Source organism: Heptranchias perlo, chromosome 8 (genome assembly GCF_035084215.1).
Source record: "Heptranchias perlo isolate sHepPer1 chromosome 8, sHepPer1.hap1, whole genome shotgun sequence".
Taxonomy (NCBI): Eukaryota; Metazoa; Chordata; class Chondrichthyes; order Hexanchiformes; family Hexanchidae; genus Heptranchias; species Heptranchias perlo.
The window spans coordinates 78,748,162-78,765,851 of NC_090332.1; the positions used below are offsets into that span (position 1 = coordinate 78,748,162).

Below are 17,690 nucleotides of genomic sequence, written 5' to 3' on the forward strand. Positions count from 1 at the left end.
GAGAGCAATCGAGTCACGCGATAAAGCGGAAGCGAGTGTGTTGCACTGGGTCTTCCATGCGTATTTAATTTAGTAAAATGTTTTTATTGAATCTTCGTTTGGAAATCTGACTTGTTCTGAAACGTTACCCGTTTCAAATCTTTTTGTCAATCTTTCTAATGTATTTTAGGTTTTTGGACTAACTTAGCATCTCTGATTGCACAACTGGTAGGCAGTGATTCAGTCTGCAATAAACTCGGATGGGGCTGACTGGACTTAGTACTTTGCAGCTAATGGCCTTTGATACCTAAGAGAGGAAAGGGTAAGAGATATTTCTTTACACAGCAAAGGCCACAGAGTTGTGATAACGGAGGACTTCAACTACCCTAATGCAGACTGGGATAGTAATATAAGGGGCAAAGAGGGGGAGGAATTTTTGAAGTGTGTTCAGGAGAACTTTCTTGACCAGTACGTTTTCGGCCCAACGAGGAAGGAGGCACTGCTGGACTTGGTTCTGGGGAATGAGGCAGACCAAGTGGAGCAAGTGTCAGTAGGGGAACATTTAGGGAACAGCGATCATAGTATGAATAGCTATGGAAAAGGACATCGACCACTCTAAAGTAAAAATACTCAATTTGAGGAGGGCCAACTTCAGTGGGATGAGAACAGATCTGGCCCGGGTAAATTGGAATCAAAGATTGGCAGGCAAAACTGTAATTGAACAATGGGCGGCCTTTAAGGAGGAGATGGTTCAGGTAAAGTCCAGGGAGAAAGGTAGGGACATCTAAAGCCTTAATGACAAAAGAGAGAGTAAGATGAAGCAGAAAAAAGGGGCATATGACAGATGTCAGGTTGATAACACAAGTTAGAACCAGGCTGAATATCGAAAGTTCAGAGGGGAAGTGAAAAAGGAAATAAGAGGGGCAAAAAAAGAGTATGAGAATAGACCAGTGGCCAACATAAAAGGAACTCCAAAAGTCTTCTATAGGCATGTAAACAGTAAACGGGTAGTAAAAGGAGGGATGGGGCCGATCAGGGAACCAAAAAGGAGATCTGCTCATGGAGACAGAGGGCATCGCTGAGGTACTAAATGAGTACTTTGCATCTGTCTTTATCAAGGAAGAAGATGCTGCCAGAGTCTCAGTAAAGGAAGATGTAGTTGAGATACTGGATGGACTAAAAATTGATAAAGAGGAAGTACTAGAAAGGCTACCTGTACTTAAAGTAGGTAAGTCATCCGGTCCCGATGGGATGCATCCTAGGTTGCTGAGGGAAGCAAGGGTGGAAATTGCTGAGGTACTGGCCATAATCTTCCAAACATCCTTAGATACTGGGGTGGTGCCAGAGGACTGGAGAATTGCAAATGTTACACCCATTCACAGCTACTCTCTGTAATAATAAACACAGCAACTGCAGGCCAGTCAGTTTAACCTCGGTGGTGAGGAAACTTTTAGAAACGATAATCCGGGACAGAATTAGCAGTCACTTGGATAAGTGTGGATTGATTAGCGAAAGCCAGCACAGATTTGTTAAAGGCAAATCGTGTTTAATCGTGTTTAACTAACTTGACAGAATTTTTTGATGAGGTAACAGAGAGGGCAGATGAGGGCAGGATAGATGAAGGCAACTTAGCTGATGTGGTGTATATGGACTTTCAAAAGGCGTTTGATAAAGTGCCGTATAATAGGCTTGTCATCAAGATTGAAGCCCATAGAATAAAAGGGGCAGTAGCAGCATGGATACAGAATTGGCTAAGTAACAGGAAAGAGAGTAGCGGTGAACAGTTGTTTTTCGGACCGGAGGAAGGTGTACAGCGGTGTTCCCCTGGGGTCAGCACTAAGACCACTGATTTTCTTGATATATTAATGACTTGGACTTGGGTGTACAGGGCACAATTTCAAAATTTGCAGATGACACAAAACTTGGAAGGGTCATGAACAATGAGGAAGATAGTGATAGACTTCAAGAGGATATGGACACTCTGGTGGCATGGGCGGACACGCGGCAGATTAAATTTAACGCAGAAAAATGTGAGGTGATACATTTCAGTAGGAAGAATAAGGAGAGGCAATATAAATAAAGGGTACAATTCTAAAAGGGGTACAGGAAGACAGAGATCTAGGGGTATATGTGCACAAATTGTTGAAGGTGGCAGGGCAGGTTGAGAAAGCGGTTAAAAAAGGATACGGGATCCTGGGCTTTATAAATAGAGGCAGAGAGTACAAAAGCAAGGAAGTCATGATGAACATTTATAAAACACTGGTTCGGCCACAACTGGAGTATTCTGTCCAGTTCTGGGCACTGAACTTCAGGAAAGATGTGAAGGCCTTAGAGAGGGTGCAAAAGAGATTTACTAGAATGATTCCAGGGATGAGGGACTTTAGTTACGTGGATAGACTGGAGAAGCTGGGGTTGTTCTCCTTGGAACAGAGAAGGTTGTGAGGAGATTTGACAGAGGTATTCAAAATCATGAAGGGTCTAGATAGAGTAGAGAGAGAGAAACTGTTCCCATTGGCGGAAGGGTCAAGAACCAGAGGACACAGATTTAAGGTGATTGGCAAAAGAACCAAAGTTGATATGAGGAAAAACTTTTTTTTACACAGCGAATGTTTAAGATCTGGAATGCACTGCCAGAGGCGATGGTTGAGGCAGATTCAATCGTGGCTTTCAAAAGGGAACTGGATAAGTACTTGAAAGGAAAAAATCTGCAGGGCTACGGAGATAGGGCGAGGGAGTGGGACTAACTGGATTGCTCTTGCATAGAGCTGGCATGGACCCGATGGGCCGAATGGCCTCGTTCCGTGCTGTAACCTTTCTATGATTCTAAATCAGATATTCCTTCCCCTTGGAACATGCCTCGCTTCTACTTTTAATCTCTAGTCTTACGTAAGGTTGGTTAATTTTGTACTTTTCCCCTCTAGTTTGCAAATACAGCCTTAAATTAAAAAATCTGCTCAAACCTATAACTTCCATGCCAATTATCATTGGGAGACCTATATCATGTCCTCACTCAATCTCCTCCAATGAAAAAAAATTTGAACTGAGTCTTGCTTCATAATTTAGTGCTCTAGATTCTACAGTCATTCTTGTCACACTTACCTGAACTCTCCAATTGCATCATCATTGTGAACTGCAGAAAAAATGTGCTCTTACCAAGGAGAATGATAGTTCAAAAAAAAATGTTTGTTGTGTAATCAAATTCCCTCAAGATCCATGAACTCGATTAACTATGTTGATAACAGATTCAGTGGAAGTATCCAGCTCATGTGAAGGGTTAAAAATCATATGAAAATCCTTTTCCTGCTCTGCCAATCAACATCCATTTGTTGCAGTGATAGGGATTTACCCTAGAGTATTTATTAAAGGAACACTATCATATGTCATACTGTCATGATGTGGAGATGCCGGTGATGGACTGGGGTTGACAATTGTAAACAATTTTACAACACCAAGTTATAGTCCAGCAATTTTATTTTAAATTCACAAGCTTTCGGAGATTTTCTCCTTCCTCAGGCAAATGTTTCAAGATCTCCTTGAAGCCTACGCATTTATACATATTGAACAATAAAACATGGTGTTTACAGACTGCCCCTGCAACTGCCCGTTGCCAAGGCAATCACCGTGTTCAGACAGAGAGGTGTTACCTGCAGAACCTCCGAATACACATTCAACAAAAAAACAAACAGGGAAAAAAAACAGAGAAAAAAAAAACAAACACAGAGAGAGGCAGAAACATCCGGAAGGCAGAGAGAGCCAGCAAATGACCCATTATATTAAAAACAGATAACATTTGTTCGCTGGTGGGGTAACGTGTAGCGTGACATGAACCCAAGATCCCGGTTGAGGCCGTCCTCATGGGTGCGGAACTTGGCTATCAATTTCTGCTCGACAATTTTGCGTTGTCGTGTGTCTCGAAGGCCGCCTTGGAGTACGCTTACCCGAAGGTCGGTGGATGAATGTCCATGACTGCTGAAGTGTTCCCCGACTGGGAGGGAACCCTCCTGTTTGGCGATTGTTGCGCGGTGTCCGTTCATCCGTTGTCGCAGCGTCTGCATGGTCTCGCCAATGTACCATGCTCTGGGGCATCCTTTCCTGCAACGTATGAGGTAGACAACGTTGGCTGAGTCACAGGAGTATGAACCATGCACCTGGTGGGTGGTGTCATCTCGTGTGATGGTGGTATCTGTGTCGATGATCTGGCATGTCTTGCAGAGGTTACCGTGGCAGGGTTGTGTGGCGTCGTGGACGCTGTTCTCTTGAAAGCTAGGTAGTTTGCTGCGAACGATGGTCTGTTTGAGGTTGGGTGGCTGTTTAAAGGCGAGTAGTGGAGGTGTGGGGATGGCCATAGCAAGGTGTTTGTCCTCATTGATGACATGTTGAAGGCTGCGGAGAACATGGCGTAGTTTCTCCGCTCCGGGGAAGTACTGGACGACAAAGGGTACTCTGTTGGTTGCGTCCCGTGTTAGTCTCCTGAGGAGGTCTATGCGATTTTTTGCTGTGGCCCGTCGGAACTGTCGATCGATGAGTCGAGCGTCATATCCCGTTCTTACTAGGGCGTCTTTCAGCGTCTGTAGGTGTCCATCGCGTTCCTCCTCGTCTGAGCAGACCCTGTGTATTCGCAGGGCCTGTCCATAGGGGATGGCCTCTTTGACGTGGTTAGGGTGGAAGCTGGAAAAGTGGAGCATCGTGAGGTTGTCCGTGGGCTTGCGGTAGAGTGAGGTGCTGAGGTGCCCGTCTTTGATGGAGATTCGTGTGTCCAAGAAAGAAACTGATTCTGAGGAGTAGTCCATGGTGAGCTTGATGGTGGGATGGAACTTGTTGATGTTATCGTGTAGTCTCTTTAGTGATTCCTTGCCGTGGGTCCATAGAAAGAAAATGTCGTCGATGTATCTGGTGTATAGTGTTGGTTGGAGGTCTTGTGCAGTGAAGAAGTCCTGCTCGAACTTGTGCATGAAAATGTTGGCGTATTGGGGTGCGAATTTGGTCCCCATGGCTGTTCCGTGTGTTTGGGTAAAGAACTGGTTATCGAAGGTGAAGACATTGTGATCCAGGATGAAGCGGATGAGTTGTAGGATGGCTTCCGGAGATTGGCTGTTGTTGGTGTTGAGTATTGATGCTGTCGCAGCGATGCCGTCATCGTGGGGGATACTGGTGTATAGTGCCGAGACGTCCATCGTGGTGAGAAGTGTTCCTGGTTCAACTGGTCCGTGGGTACTGAGTTTTTGTAGGAAGTCTGTAGTGTCACGACAGAAGCTGGGGGTTCCCTGTACGATGGGTTTCAGGATGCCCTCGATGTATCCAGAGAGGTTCTCACACAGGGTTCCGTTGCCTGATACGATGGGACGTCCGGGTGTGTTGGCTTTGTGTATCTTTGGGAGGCAGTAGAAGTCTCCCACGCGGGGATTACGTGGGATGAGAATGCGTAGGATGCTTTGAAGGTCTGGATCGAAGGTCTTGATCAGTTTGTTGAGCTGGTGGGTGTGTTCTTTGGTCGGATCTGCGGGTAACCGTCTGTAGTGTTCCTGGTTGTCCAGTTGTCGGTATGCTTCTTTGCAATAGTCTGTTCTGTTCTGTATGACTATGGCTCCTCCTTTGTCCGCTGGTTTGATGACGATGTTGCGGTTGGTCTTGAGAGCGTTGATGGCGTTGCGTTGTGCTCGGGTGACATTCTGGACTGTCTTCTGAGTGCGGCTGATGAATCTGGCATTGACGCATTTCCTGACAGCTTGAGCATACATGTCCAGCTGAGGGCAGCGACCCTCCGGAGGAGTCCAGTTTGACTCTTTCCTCTTCGGTTGCTGTACCGCGGATCCCTCTGTCTGCTGTTCCGGATCGTCGATTGTCTCATTGGGTTCGCTGCTGAAATCTTGGGGTTTGTGGTAGAATTCCCGGAGCCTCATTCTCCTGATGAATTCCTCTGTGTCCGCCGCGAGACTAGTGGGGTCCATTTTGGTAGTGGGGCAGAAATTGAGCCCTCGGCTGAGAACTTCGATTTCGTCTGGTTGAAGGGTGTGGTCGGATAAATTGACAATAGACTTCCCTGTGGTTGCAACCGTGGTACCAGGGGAAGCTTGGTCGTTGCTGGTGGTGATGCCGAGTTTCTCAAGCTTCCTGCTCTTGGTTTTCATGTAGGCAGCGTAGTTCCGTTGCCTCGTCTGTTTGGCAGTATAACGTAGCTGGTCTGCTGTGTCCTGAGTACAGGTTGAGAGTATGGACTCTATCTTGGTTTCGAGGTTGTGGCGTCTGCTGTAGAGTTGGTGTATGAGATGGTTGCGGAGTGTGCGAGAGGTACGGCGGCAGAGTCTCTCAGCGTAATCCGAGTTGTATGTGGACTTGAGTGGGTTCGTGATCTGGAGTCCTTTCGGGATCTTGTCTGCTTTCTTGCAGCTCTGTAAAAACTTGATGTCTGTGTCTAAATGCGCGATCTTCTTGGATATCCTTTCCACTGTGAGCCGGCAGTTTGTGGTGTCGATGGTAGTCATGATGTGGAGATGCCGGTGATGGACTGGGGTTGACAATTGTAAACAATTTTACAACACCAAGTTATAGTCCAGCAATTTTATTTTAAATTCACAAGCTTTCGGAGATTTTCTCCTTCCTCAGGCAAACGTTTCAAGATCTCCTTGAAGCCTACGCATTTATACATATTGAACAATAAAACATGGTGTTTACAGACTGCCCCTGCAACTGCCCGTTGCCAAGGCAATCACCGTGTTCAGACAGAGAGGTGTTACCTGCAGAACCTCCGAATACACATTCAACAAAAAAACAAACAGGGAAAAAAAACAGAGAAAAAAAAAACACAGAGAGAGGCAGAAACATCCGGAAGGCAGAGAGAGCCAGCAAATGACCCATTATATTAAAAACAGATAACATTTGTTCGCTGGTGGGGTAACGTGTAGCGTGACATGAACCCAAGATCCCGGTTGAGGCCGTCCTCATGGGTGCGGAACTTGGCTATCAATTTCTGCTCGACAATTTTGCGTTGTCGTGTGTCTCGAAGGCCGCCTTGGAGTACGCTTACCCGAAGGTCGGTGGATGAATGTCCATGACTGCTGAAGTGTTCCCCGACTGGGAGGGAACCCTCCTGTTTGGCGATTGTTGCGCGGTGTCCGTTCATCCGTTGTCGCAGCGTCTGCATGGTCTCGCCAATGTACCATGCTCTGGGGCATCCTTTCCTGCAACGTATGAGGTAGACAACGTTGGCTGAGTCACAGGAGTATGAACCATGCACCTGGTGGGTGGTGTCATCTCGTGTGATGGTGGTATCTGTGTCGATGATCTGGCATGTCTTGCAGAGGTTACCGTGGCAGGGTTGTGTGGCGTCGTGGACGCTGTTCTCTTGAAAGCTAGGTAGTTTGCTGCGAACGATGGTCTGTTTGAGGTTGGGTGGCTGTTTAAAGGCGAGTAGTGGAGGTGTGGGGATGGCCATAGCAAGGTGTTTGTCCTCATTGATGACATGTTGAAGGCTGCGGAGAACATGGCGTAGTTTCTCCGCTCCGGGGAAGTACTGGACGACAAAGGGTACTCTGTTGGTTGCGTCCCGTGTTAGTCTCCTGAGGAGGTCTATACAGAACAGAACAGACTATTGCAAAGAAGCATACCGACAACTGGACAACCAGGAACACTACAGACGGTTACCCGCAGATCCGACCAAAGAACACACCCACCAGCTCAACAAACTGATCAAGACCTTCGATCCAGACCTTCAAAGCATCCTACGCATTCTCATCCCACGTAATCCCCGCGTGGGAGACTTCTACTGCCTCCCAAAGATACACAAAGCCAACACACCCGGACGTCCCATCGTATCAGGCAACGGAACCCTGTGTGAGAACCTCTCTGGATACATCGAGGGCATCCTGAAACCCATCGTACAGGGAACCCCCAGCTTCTGTCGTGACACTACAGACTTCCTACAAAAACTCAGTACCCACGGACCAGTTGAACCAGGAACACTTCTCACCACGATGGACGTCTCGGCACTATACACCAGTATCCCCCACGATGACGGCATCGCTGCGACAGCATCAATACTCAACACCAACAACAGCCAATCTCCGGAAGCCATCCTACAACTCATCCGCTTCATCCTGGATCACAATGTCTTCACCTTCGATAACCAGTTCTTTACCCAAACACACGGAACAGCCATGGGGACCAAATTCGCACCCCAATACGCCAACATTTTCATGCACAAGTTCGAGCAGGACTTCTTCACTGCACAAGACCTCCAACCAACACTATACACCAGATACATCGACGACATTTTCTTTCTATGGACCCACGGCAAGGAATCACTAAAGAGACTACACGATAACATCAACAAGTTCCATCCCACCATCAAGCTCACCATGGACTACTCCTCAGAATCAGTTTCTTTCTTGGACACACGAATCTCCATCAAAGACGGGCACCTCAGCACCTCACTCTACCGCAAGCCCACGGACAACCTCACGATGCTCCACTTTTCCAGCTTCCACCCTAACCACGTCAAAGAGGCCATCCCCTATGGACAGGCCCTGCGAATACACAGGGTCTGCTCAGACGAGGAGGAACGCGATGGACACCTACAGACGCTGAAAGACGCCCTAGTAAGAACGGGATATGACGCTCGACTCATCGATCGACAGTTCCGACGGGCCACAGCAAAAAATCGCATAGACCTCCTCAGGAGACTAACACGGGACGCAACCAACAGAGTACCCTTTGTCGTCCAGTACTTCCCCGGAGCGGAGAAACTACGCCATGTTCTCCGCAGCCTTCAACATGTCATCAATGAGGACAAACACCTTGCTATGGCCATCCCCACACCTCCACTACTCGCCTTTAAACAGCCACCCAACCTCAAACAGACCATCGTTCGCAGCAAACTACCTAGCTTTCAAGAGAACAGCGTCCACGACGCCACACAACCCTGCCACGGTAACCTCTGCAAGACATGCCAGATCATCGACACAGATACCACCATCACACGAGATGACACCACCCACCAGGTGCATGGTTCATACTCCTGTGACTCAGCCAACGTTGTCTACCTCATACGTTGCAGGAAAGGATGCCCCAGAGCATGGTACATTGGCGAGACCATGCAGACGCTGCGACAACGGATGAACGGACACCGCGCAACAATCGCCAAACAGGAGGGTTCCCTCCCAGTCGGGGAACACTTCAGCAGTCATGGACATTCATCCACCGACCTTCGGGTAAGCGTACTCCAAGGCGGCCTTCGAGACACACGACAACGCAAAATTGTCGAGCAGAAATTGATAGCCAAGTTCCGCACCCATGAGGACGGCCTCAACCGGGATCTTGGGTTCATGTCACGCTACACGTTACCCCACCAGCGAACAAATGTTATCTGTTTTTAATATAATGGGTCATTTGCTGGCTCTCTCTGCCTTCCGGATGTTTCTGCCTCTCTCTGTGTTTGTTTTTTTTTTCTCTGTTTTTTTTCCCTGTTTGTTTTTTTGTTGAATGTGTATTCGGAGGTTCTGCAGGTAACACCTCTCTGTCTGAACACGGTGATTGCCTTGGCAACGGGCAGTTGCAGGGGCAGTCTGTAAACACCATGTTTTATTGTTCAATATGTATAAATGCGTAGGCTTCAAGGAGATCTTGAAACATTTGCCTGAGGAAGGAGAAAATCTCCGAAAGCTTGTGAATTTAAAATAAAATTGCTGGACTATAACTTGGTGTTGTAAAATTGTTTACATATGTCATACTGTCACAGGAAAGCTAAACTCCTCAAACAAACGGTCAGGAACACTGCTGAAGCTTTGTCATATTGGCAGCTAGGTAAAATCATGCTTTTATAGCATGCTGCATCACAAATTTCTCTTACTTTCTTTTCTCTCCTCACTGGGGCCAACCAGCAACTAGCCAGGGAGAGCTTCTTTGTGGTTCCACAGTCCCCTCAACATTAGAAGAGTTGTTAATTTAAAATGAAAAAAATAAAGGAATATCTTGGTCCACATGAAACTGTAAGCCAGATTCATCCCTTGGGTTGTAAGTTATGAAAATTTACGTACTAAACATACAGAATTTTTATCTCTGGCATCTGTACTCCAATGTGACATTCCACCCGCCATGACTCTCATCGTCCTTCTTTACCAAAGTTTAGTCAACACATCCAATCAAGAACCAGAATGTTTTTCATGTGGACAAGAAATAAGCTTGCATGTATTACATCATTGCAATTAAAATGTTACACTACTCCAAATGCACCAACAGTACTACCAATAAAATATTTTGTAATTTTAACTATTCACAACAGCAATATCTATGGTTTGGAAACATTCAGCACAATTGAAAGAATACTCCAGGATAATGTTCTATAGTATCTTTATCCTTGAGTATTTCTCTGGAAAATGTGTACCCCATTAGGGAAAATAACATCACACAGCGATTATCCTCCTGATTGGTGCTGCCATACTTAATGTGCTTCCAAGGCTAGGTACTTAATAGTAGCATTTGCTCAGCAAGCCTCAGCTTCTCCCCACTGCTCATTGCTTTCAATGGCTGTGATGAAACATTGGCCCAGATTTTGCTGGAGCGGAGCATCTAACGGCTTGTGCCGTTAGTTAGACTTTTTCCTGCACCCTTCAGCTCGAAAAATTTTTGCCCTGCAAATTACTGGAAGTGCGAGCTGATAACGGTGCATCGAGGGCAACAAGGTATCTGGGATGATAGTGAACGATGGGACCTACCGTCTTATCTCCTTAACCAATGAAATATAAATGAATGAAATATAAGGGTTGAGAAAGAAATACAGAAGATGCTGCCCCAGTCAGGGAGTCCAGCCAATTAATGGTAATTCTATTTTTCCCGAAAAAACTAGTTACAAAGATAAACATTTCAAAACTTGTTTCGATTCCTTCACTGTATTACTATTGCAATTTTAGAAATTCTCAGTTTTAAAAATATTTAATACTTTATTCTTCATTAGTAATGTCAAAGTACTTTCAAGTAAATACGACAAAGATCTAATCCATAGAAGGCTATGATGTATTTATGTAATATTTCTGATTGTGACAATATATGGTTAGAAATTGTGGAAATAATGGGCCGGATCTAGCTGGAGCGGGGCATCTCGCGGTGAGCACTGTTAGACTTTTTTCTGCACCCTTCAGCTCAAAAAATTTTTTCACCGTGACTTGCTGGAATTGCGAGCGTGACGAGGACAATGGGGCATCTGGGATCTTAGTGAACGGCAGGACCAACAGTATATCTCCTCAACCCCAATCAGATTTAAGGATTGAGAAAGAAGCAAAGGAATGACGGAGAAGGAAATACGGGCGAATTAGAGTAAAATCAGATACAGAAAGAGAAGTAAAGAAGGGGAAAGAAAGATTCGTTTAAGATAGAGAAGAAAGGAAAAGGAAGAAAAAAAATTTAAAATTAAAAATTTGAACTTTTTTTTTCAAATCGCTAAGAAAAATTTACTACATGCAGGAATGAGATTAAACACGTCAAATTGTTCCATTTCTGGGCCAGAGAGGCTGATTGGCATTGCATTAACAACTATCACGTCATTGAAAAGGTACTTATTGACCAAACGTAACTTTCTGTGGCAAGTTTAATGGGCAATTAATGTGCAAATCCAGCACGTTCTTAAAAATAACAGGGAGGCTCGGGGCGAGATGCCATTTGTGTGAAGCAAACGGTGGAGCAGCATAAATCGACCAGCAAGTTCTGAAGATTCGCAACTCACACATATCTCTTAATGCCCTGAACTTGCTGGCCGGTTTGGACATTAATAACAGCGTGTCGTTAACACGCCATTATTTTTCCAGCAAGATCCGGCCCAATATTTTTCCTCAGACAATACACAGCCTTAAAGAGTGCACAGAACATCCAGGTCAAAAGCCGCTGAACCCACAGGACACGACTGCCAAAGCAGAAAGCTTTGGAGGGCATTCAAATTCATGGAAGGCGCCAATGCATAAATACACAAAGATCAGTTAACAGACAATAAGTTGTTAATAGTTTAAATATAGTGGATTCAACATCGAAGGAAAAAGTGCACTACTCAGTGTTTGATTAAGTACTTCTATGCAAATATATAAATTAGGACAATAAATTTACAGTAATCAATCTTACCTTTTTGTTTTAAACTACTTTCCAGTGTGAATAGATTTTCGAAGAATATAAAATAAATCTGAGAGTAGTTGGTTTCAAAGAACTGCTTTAGTTCACTTCTTTCCAAAATATCTGTAATATTAAAAAATACATACTGTCACACACAAGCAAAAAAAAAATTCCAAGACAAGTATCCAAAGATGATGAAAAAGGTTTAGAACATTCCCTAGGCTGATGGATCAATTTCTGGTATTTAAACCTACAATTAAATTATGGCATCCTTCAGGCTTCAACAAGGTAAAGATTATCTTATATTAATGATTATATGAAAACTCAATTAGCAATATAAGATTACCAGCTGCGAAAATATTACAGCAACTCAATGTTGTATCGCAATCAAGAAACTGATTTTATGAAGATCAGGTTTTTTTCAATAAAATCTAAATAATCCTAATAACATGGAACTCAGTATCATTAAATCCTAAAATTTATTCAACCCATGTTGTTCATCCACATAGGGCTTTCTTAATTTGTCATTAACCCAATATCTGATTATTAATTAGACAGACGATTTTCACTGTCTGAATTGTAATGAGAGTGAAGGAATGGCAACAATGGTTACTAACTATTTCAGTTCAAGAAGATGAAAATAGGGCTACATGAATACATGAGGAGGATGCAGAAGAGCCAGTACTGAATAATTATATTCAAGCTGTATTGAAAAAGTTGATGAGACTAAAAGTTGATAAGTTACCATAAGAACATAAGAAATAGGAGCAGGAGTGGGCCATACTGCCCTTTGAGCCTGCTCCACCATTCAATAAGATCATGGCTGATCTTCGACCTCAGCTCCATACCCAAACAATATGCATTTCAAAGTATTGAGAGGGCTTGGGGAGGAAATAGCAGAGGCACTAACTATACTTTTCCAAAACGGTTGCGTCTCATAGACAGACAGTTGTTATTAATGGTAGTGGTTCTGCCTAGGGGCCGGTTACTGGTGGAGGCCCACAGGGATCAGTGTTAGGGCCATTGCTCTTCACCATCTTTATCAGTGATCTGGATGAATGCATCAGGGTAACTGTCTGCAAGTTCATGGATGACACAAAGATGTGTGTGGATCTTATGATCTTGAATGAGAAAAATGGATAATAGGCAGATCTAGATGTGATGGGGGCAATGGGCCCGCATCTGGCAGATGTAATTTAATATAGACAACATAGTGTTATGCATGTAGATAGAGGCAATGCCAATGACAATGCATGTGTACACAATGCAGGATTGTGTGCTGAAGTCTGTTGAGCAGGAGAAAAACCTGGGTTTTATAGTACATGAATCTCTGAACATCTACGGTCAGTTAGGATATATTGTCAGGATGAATGACAACTAAACAAAAAATACCACAATGTCTTTGTATAATGCCTTTGTTTGGCCTCATTTAGAATACTGTGTCTAGTTTTGGTCCCTTGAAAAGGTTCAGAGGACCACTGGATTGATACCTAATTACCACAATAGGCTTGGAGCACTAGGGCTTTTTATCCTAGAAAGCAAAGATTTTAAGGAGATTCGACTGAGGTCTTTAAAATAACGAAAGAGTTAGATACAATCTATGTGAATAGGCTATTTAAGTTAGATAGGTTAGGAAGGACAAGGGGACACGAGAATGAGCGATGTAAGCATACAACTAGGCTAGGTGTCAAGAGGTACTTCTATGTTTTTTTTCTCTTTTTTTGCCTCTCCCAAGAGATTGCATGGCTGGCTGGTTGCCGGGGTTATGCATAAGTGTACCACGGCCATATGGGACAGGCTCAATAGACCGCTTGGTCTTTTCCTGCCCTTCATTTTCATATGTTCACACGAATTGAAGGATAGCAAACACTGCACCCCATTCAAAAAAGTGGATGGGGATAAGCCAGTAAATTATGGACCAGTTAGCCTTACCTCAATTGTGGGTTACCTTCTAGAGTTCATACTATGGGATGAAATTAGCAGACATTTAGAAGCACATAGGCTAATCAGGGACAACATGGATTTTTAAAAGGTAGGTGACACTTGATTAATTTGAATTCATCGAAACATTGTTAAAATTGTAAGTGTAGTAAACAGTGAGGAGGATAGTAATAGACTTCAAGAGGACACAAACAGGCTGGTGGAATGGGTGGATGAAATTTAAGGCATGGAAGTGCGAAGTGATACATTTTAGCAGGAAGAATGAGGAGAGACAATATAAATGGTACAGTTCTAAAAGGGGTGCAGAAATAGAGAGATCTGGAGGTATATGTGCACAAATCTTTGAAGGTGGCAGGACAGGTTGAGAAAGCAGTTAAAAAAGTATACGGGATCCTGGGCTTTATCAATAGAGGTATAGAATATAAAAGCAAGGAAGTTATGATGAACCTTTATAAAGCACTGGTTCGGCCACAGCTGGGATATTGTCTCCAATTCCGGGCTCTGCACTTTAGGAAGGATGTGAAGGTCTTAGAAAGGGCACAGAAAAGATTTACTGGAACGATTTTAGGGATGAGGAACTTCAATTACGTGGAAACACTGGAGAAGCTGGGATTGTTCTCCTTGGAGCAGAGAAGGTTAAGAGGAGATTTGATAGAAGTGTTCAAAATCATGAAGGGTTTACATAAAGTAAATAAAGAGAAACTGTTCCCATAGGCGGAAGGATCGAAAACCAGAGGACACAGATTTAAAGTGATCGGCAAAAGAACCAAAGGCAACATGAGGAATAACTTTTTTATGCAGCAAGTAGTTATGATCTGCAATGCATTGCCTGAAAGGGTAGTGGAAGCAGATTCAATAGTGGCTTTCAAAAAGGAATTGGATAAATACTTGAAGGGAAAAAATTTGCAGGGCGACAGGGAAAGAGCGGGGGAATGGGACTAACTGTCTTGCTCTTACAAAGAGCCGGCAAAGGCTCGATGGACCGAATGGCCGCCTTCTATGCTGTAACCATTCTATGAAAATGTATAGAGAAAGGGAATAGGGTATATGTTATGGACATATGGATTTTCCGAAGTTTTTTCATAATGTGGCACACAAGTGACATGTTGCAAAAATTAAGACATATATGATATTCAAAGAACTGTAGTTGCATGGATAGAGATGGTTTGCAAATTGAGGAAGAAAGTAGGTGTAAATGGAGGTTTTCCAGATTGATGTGTGCCCCAGAAATATGAGCTAGGAGCTCTTCTATTTTTTATTATATATAATAAATAATTTGAAAATAAGCACGAGAGGAAAAACACTTCAAATTTTGCTGCTAACACCAAATTAGGAGGCATGGCAAACTGTGAGAAAGAATGCAAAAGATTGTAGGAGTCATAAGACAGGTAAGTGAGTAGGATTATAGTGAAATGTGAAGTTGTACAATATGGGGAAATAGAACAGTGAAAAGATGTATAACCCAAACAGCAGGATTCATAGAGTACAGGAAGAGATAGATTTAGTGGTGCAGATACATAGATCTTTAAAGTGGGAGTTCAGGTAGAAAAGGCCATTTAAAAAAGGAAATGGTATTCTGGGCTTTATATCTGGGGCATTGAATATAAAAGCCAAAAAGTGGCACTGAATTTGTACAGGACATCGGTTAAGCCACGGTTGGAACACTGGGTGCAATTCTAGGTATCCTATTATAGGAAGGATATTAGGCCATTCACCAGAATACATCACAAATAAGGTTAAAGTAATGAAGAAAGGATCAGTGGAACAGTCAAGATTAAAGGGAGACTAATATGGGCTTTCAAAATTCTGAAAGATTTTAAGTGGTTAAATAGCGGAAGATCGTTTCCACGAGTTCTCAAATTGGTAACAAGCGGGCACAGACCAAGAATTATCAATAGAAGAATGAAGGGGAATTAGAGGAAATGTTTTTAAACTGAGGGTCATTAAAACATGCGGGGGGTAAATTAGTTAACCCCCGAAAATGGGTGCTGGGATCGCAGTACGCAATTAACCTGTGCCTGGTCGTTGAGATGCAGGCAGCGCATAACATTCGTGCAGCCTGCTGTTTTACACGACTGCTGCGTGCAGCCAGCACTACCTGTGCTGTTGAATGGCTGCTAACCAGCAGGGAACCCAGATATCATGAGTGGCTTGCACCACTTAAAGGCAGCCTGCACCTCTTAATGGGATGGTGCACTGTGGCTGCAGGTATCGGTAGAAGTCAATGGTGAAGTGAATCTGTGCTGCAATATAGTGAAGCTTGGTGATGATGGGAACTCTGGAATTTTTAATTAGCAACAACTTGGCTGCTTGAAGTTTGTGGGACTATTATATTTTCAAAATATAAGATATGGGTCTGAACGGAGATCAGAAATCGCACACGTGAAACACAGGTGCAGATCCCGTCCTTATGTTTACAACTGTTGAGTTCTTTCAAGACATTGAATAAAGGTTACTCACAACGACATCCCACATCCTCTAATCTGCACGCCAGACCCCGCAAATCTGCCAACCTGAATTTGTACCAGGCCTGCGTGACAGCATGCACCAAGGTTCTCTGATGATGCACTAGAGGCCTTGATGCAAGAGGTGGACAGAAGGAAGGCATCCTATACCCACAGGGCAGCAAGAGGCCCTCCAGACATATGCCCCCAAGGCAGTGGGAGGCAGTAAGGGATGAGGTCAATGCCAGGTGCATAGCACCACGAACATGGATGCAGTGCAGGAAGAAGTACAATGATTTGACACGAGTGGTCAAGGTGTATAAGTTTAACAGTCAAGTGGCATTTCCTACCAACTGCACCACTAGCTAAATCCACTGCTCCACATACTACACCTCCCACAAACTCTTTCAAACAGTACTCAACTCTTCCAATCAGATGCCTCTTCTCACCTTCACACATTACCACCGTTGCAAGCCATACATCCACAACTCATAGGCCACACACACTGGCGCTATTCAACCATGACAGCCACATCACCCAAATATCTTGCAGGATACTCATCGACACATGCAGGAGAAGGTGGCGCAAAACACACGACAGCAAGTGGCTGAGGCTCCATGGAACATGAACCCGCTGTCCTCTCTCAGGATGACAGCATTCCTGTCCCACCCCTGCCACTCCGCCAGTACTCTTGCTGTTGCCTGTCAGCTAGCCAGCCCACTCCCTGTAGAGTATTGAAACTTTATTATAGTAACAGTAGTGGGCCATTTAGCCCCTCGAGCCTGTTCTCCCATTCAATGAGATCATGGCTGATCTGTGACCTAACTCCATATACCCGCCTTAGCCCCATATCCCTTAGATTTTAGTTAATCAAAGGTATTATCAATCTCAGATTTAAAATTAACAATTGAGCTAGCATCAACTGCCTTTTGCTGAAGAGAGTTCCAAACTTCTCCCACCTTTTGCATGTAGAAGCGATTCCTAAGTTCACTCCTGAAAGTCCTGGCTCTGATTTTTAGGCTATGTCCCCTCGTCCCAGTATTCAATTATAGGAGACCTCCAAATACAAATACAAATGAATCAGCAGCCAGAAGCAATAATCTAGCAACAAACCTGTAACTCCTGCATGATCCCTTTAACGCTGGTTGCGGGGGGTCCTCCATGCCGTTTAAGACCTGTTCAGCTGTGCGTTGGCTGGAGCATGGAGCTCGAAAGTCACATCTGTCCCTTTAAATC

At 44.2% G+C, this 17,690-nt stretch overlaps 1 protein-coding gene across 5 annotated transcripts in view; it reads right to left on the reverse strand.

Annotated features, from left to right (window-relative positions):
• ralgapa2 (Ral GTPase activating protein catalytic subunit alpha 2) overlaps positions 1–17,690 on the reverse strand; it is a 483,733-nt gene that overhangs the window by 398,431 nt on the left and 67,612 nt on the right. For all 5 annotated transcript variants that reach the window (XM_067989407.1, XM_067989404.1, XM_067989406.1 and 2 more), the window contains exon 2: positions 12,082–12,192. In XM_067989407.1, coding sequence (XP_067845508.1) covers positions 12,082–12,192 — 111 coding nt within the window. The remainder of the gene's footprint in view (positions 1–12,081; positions 12,193–17,690) is intronic.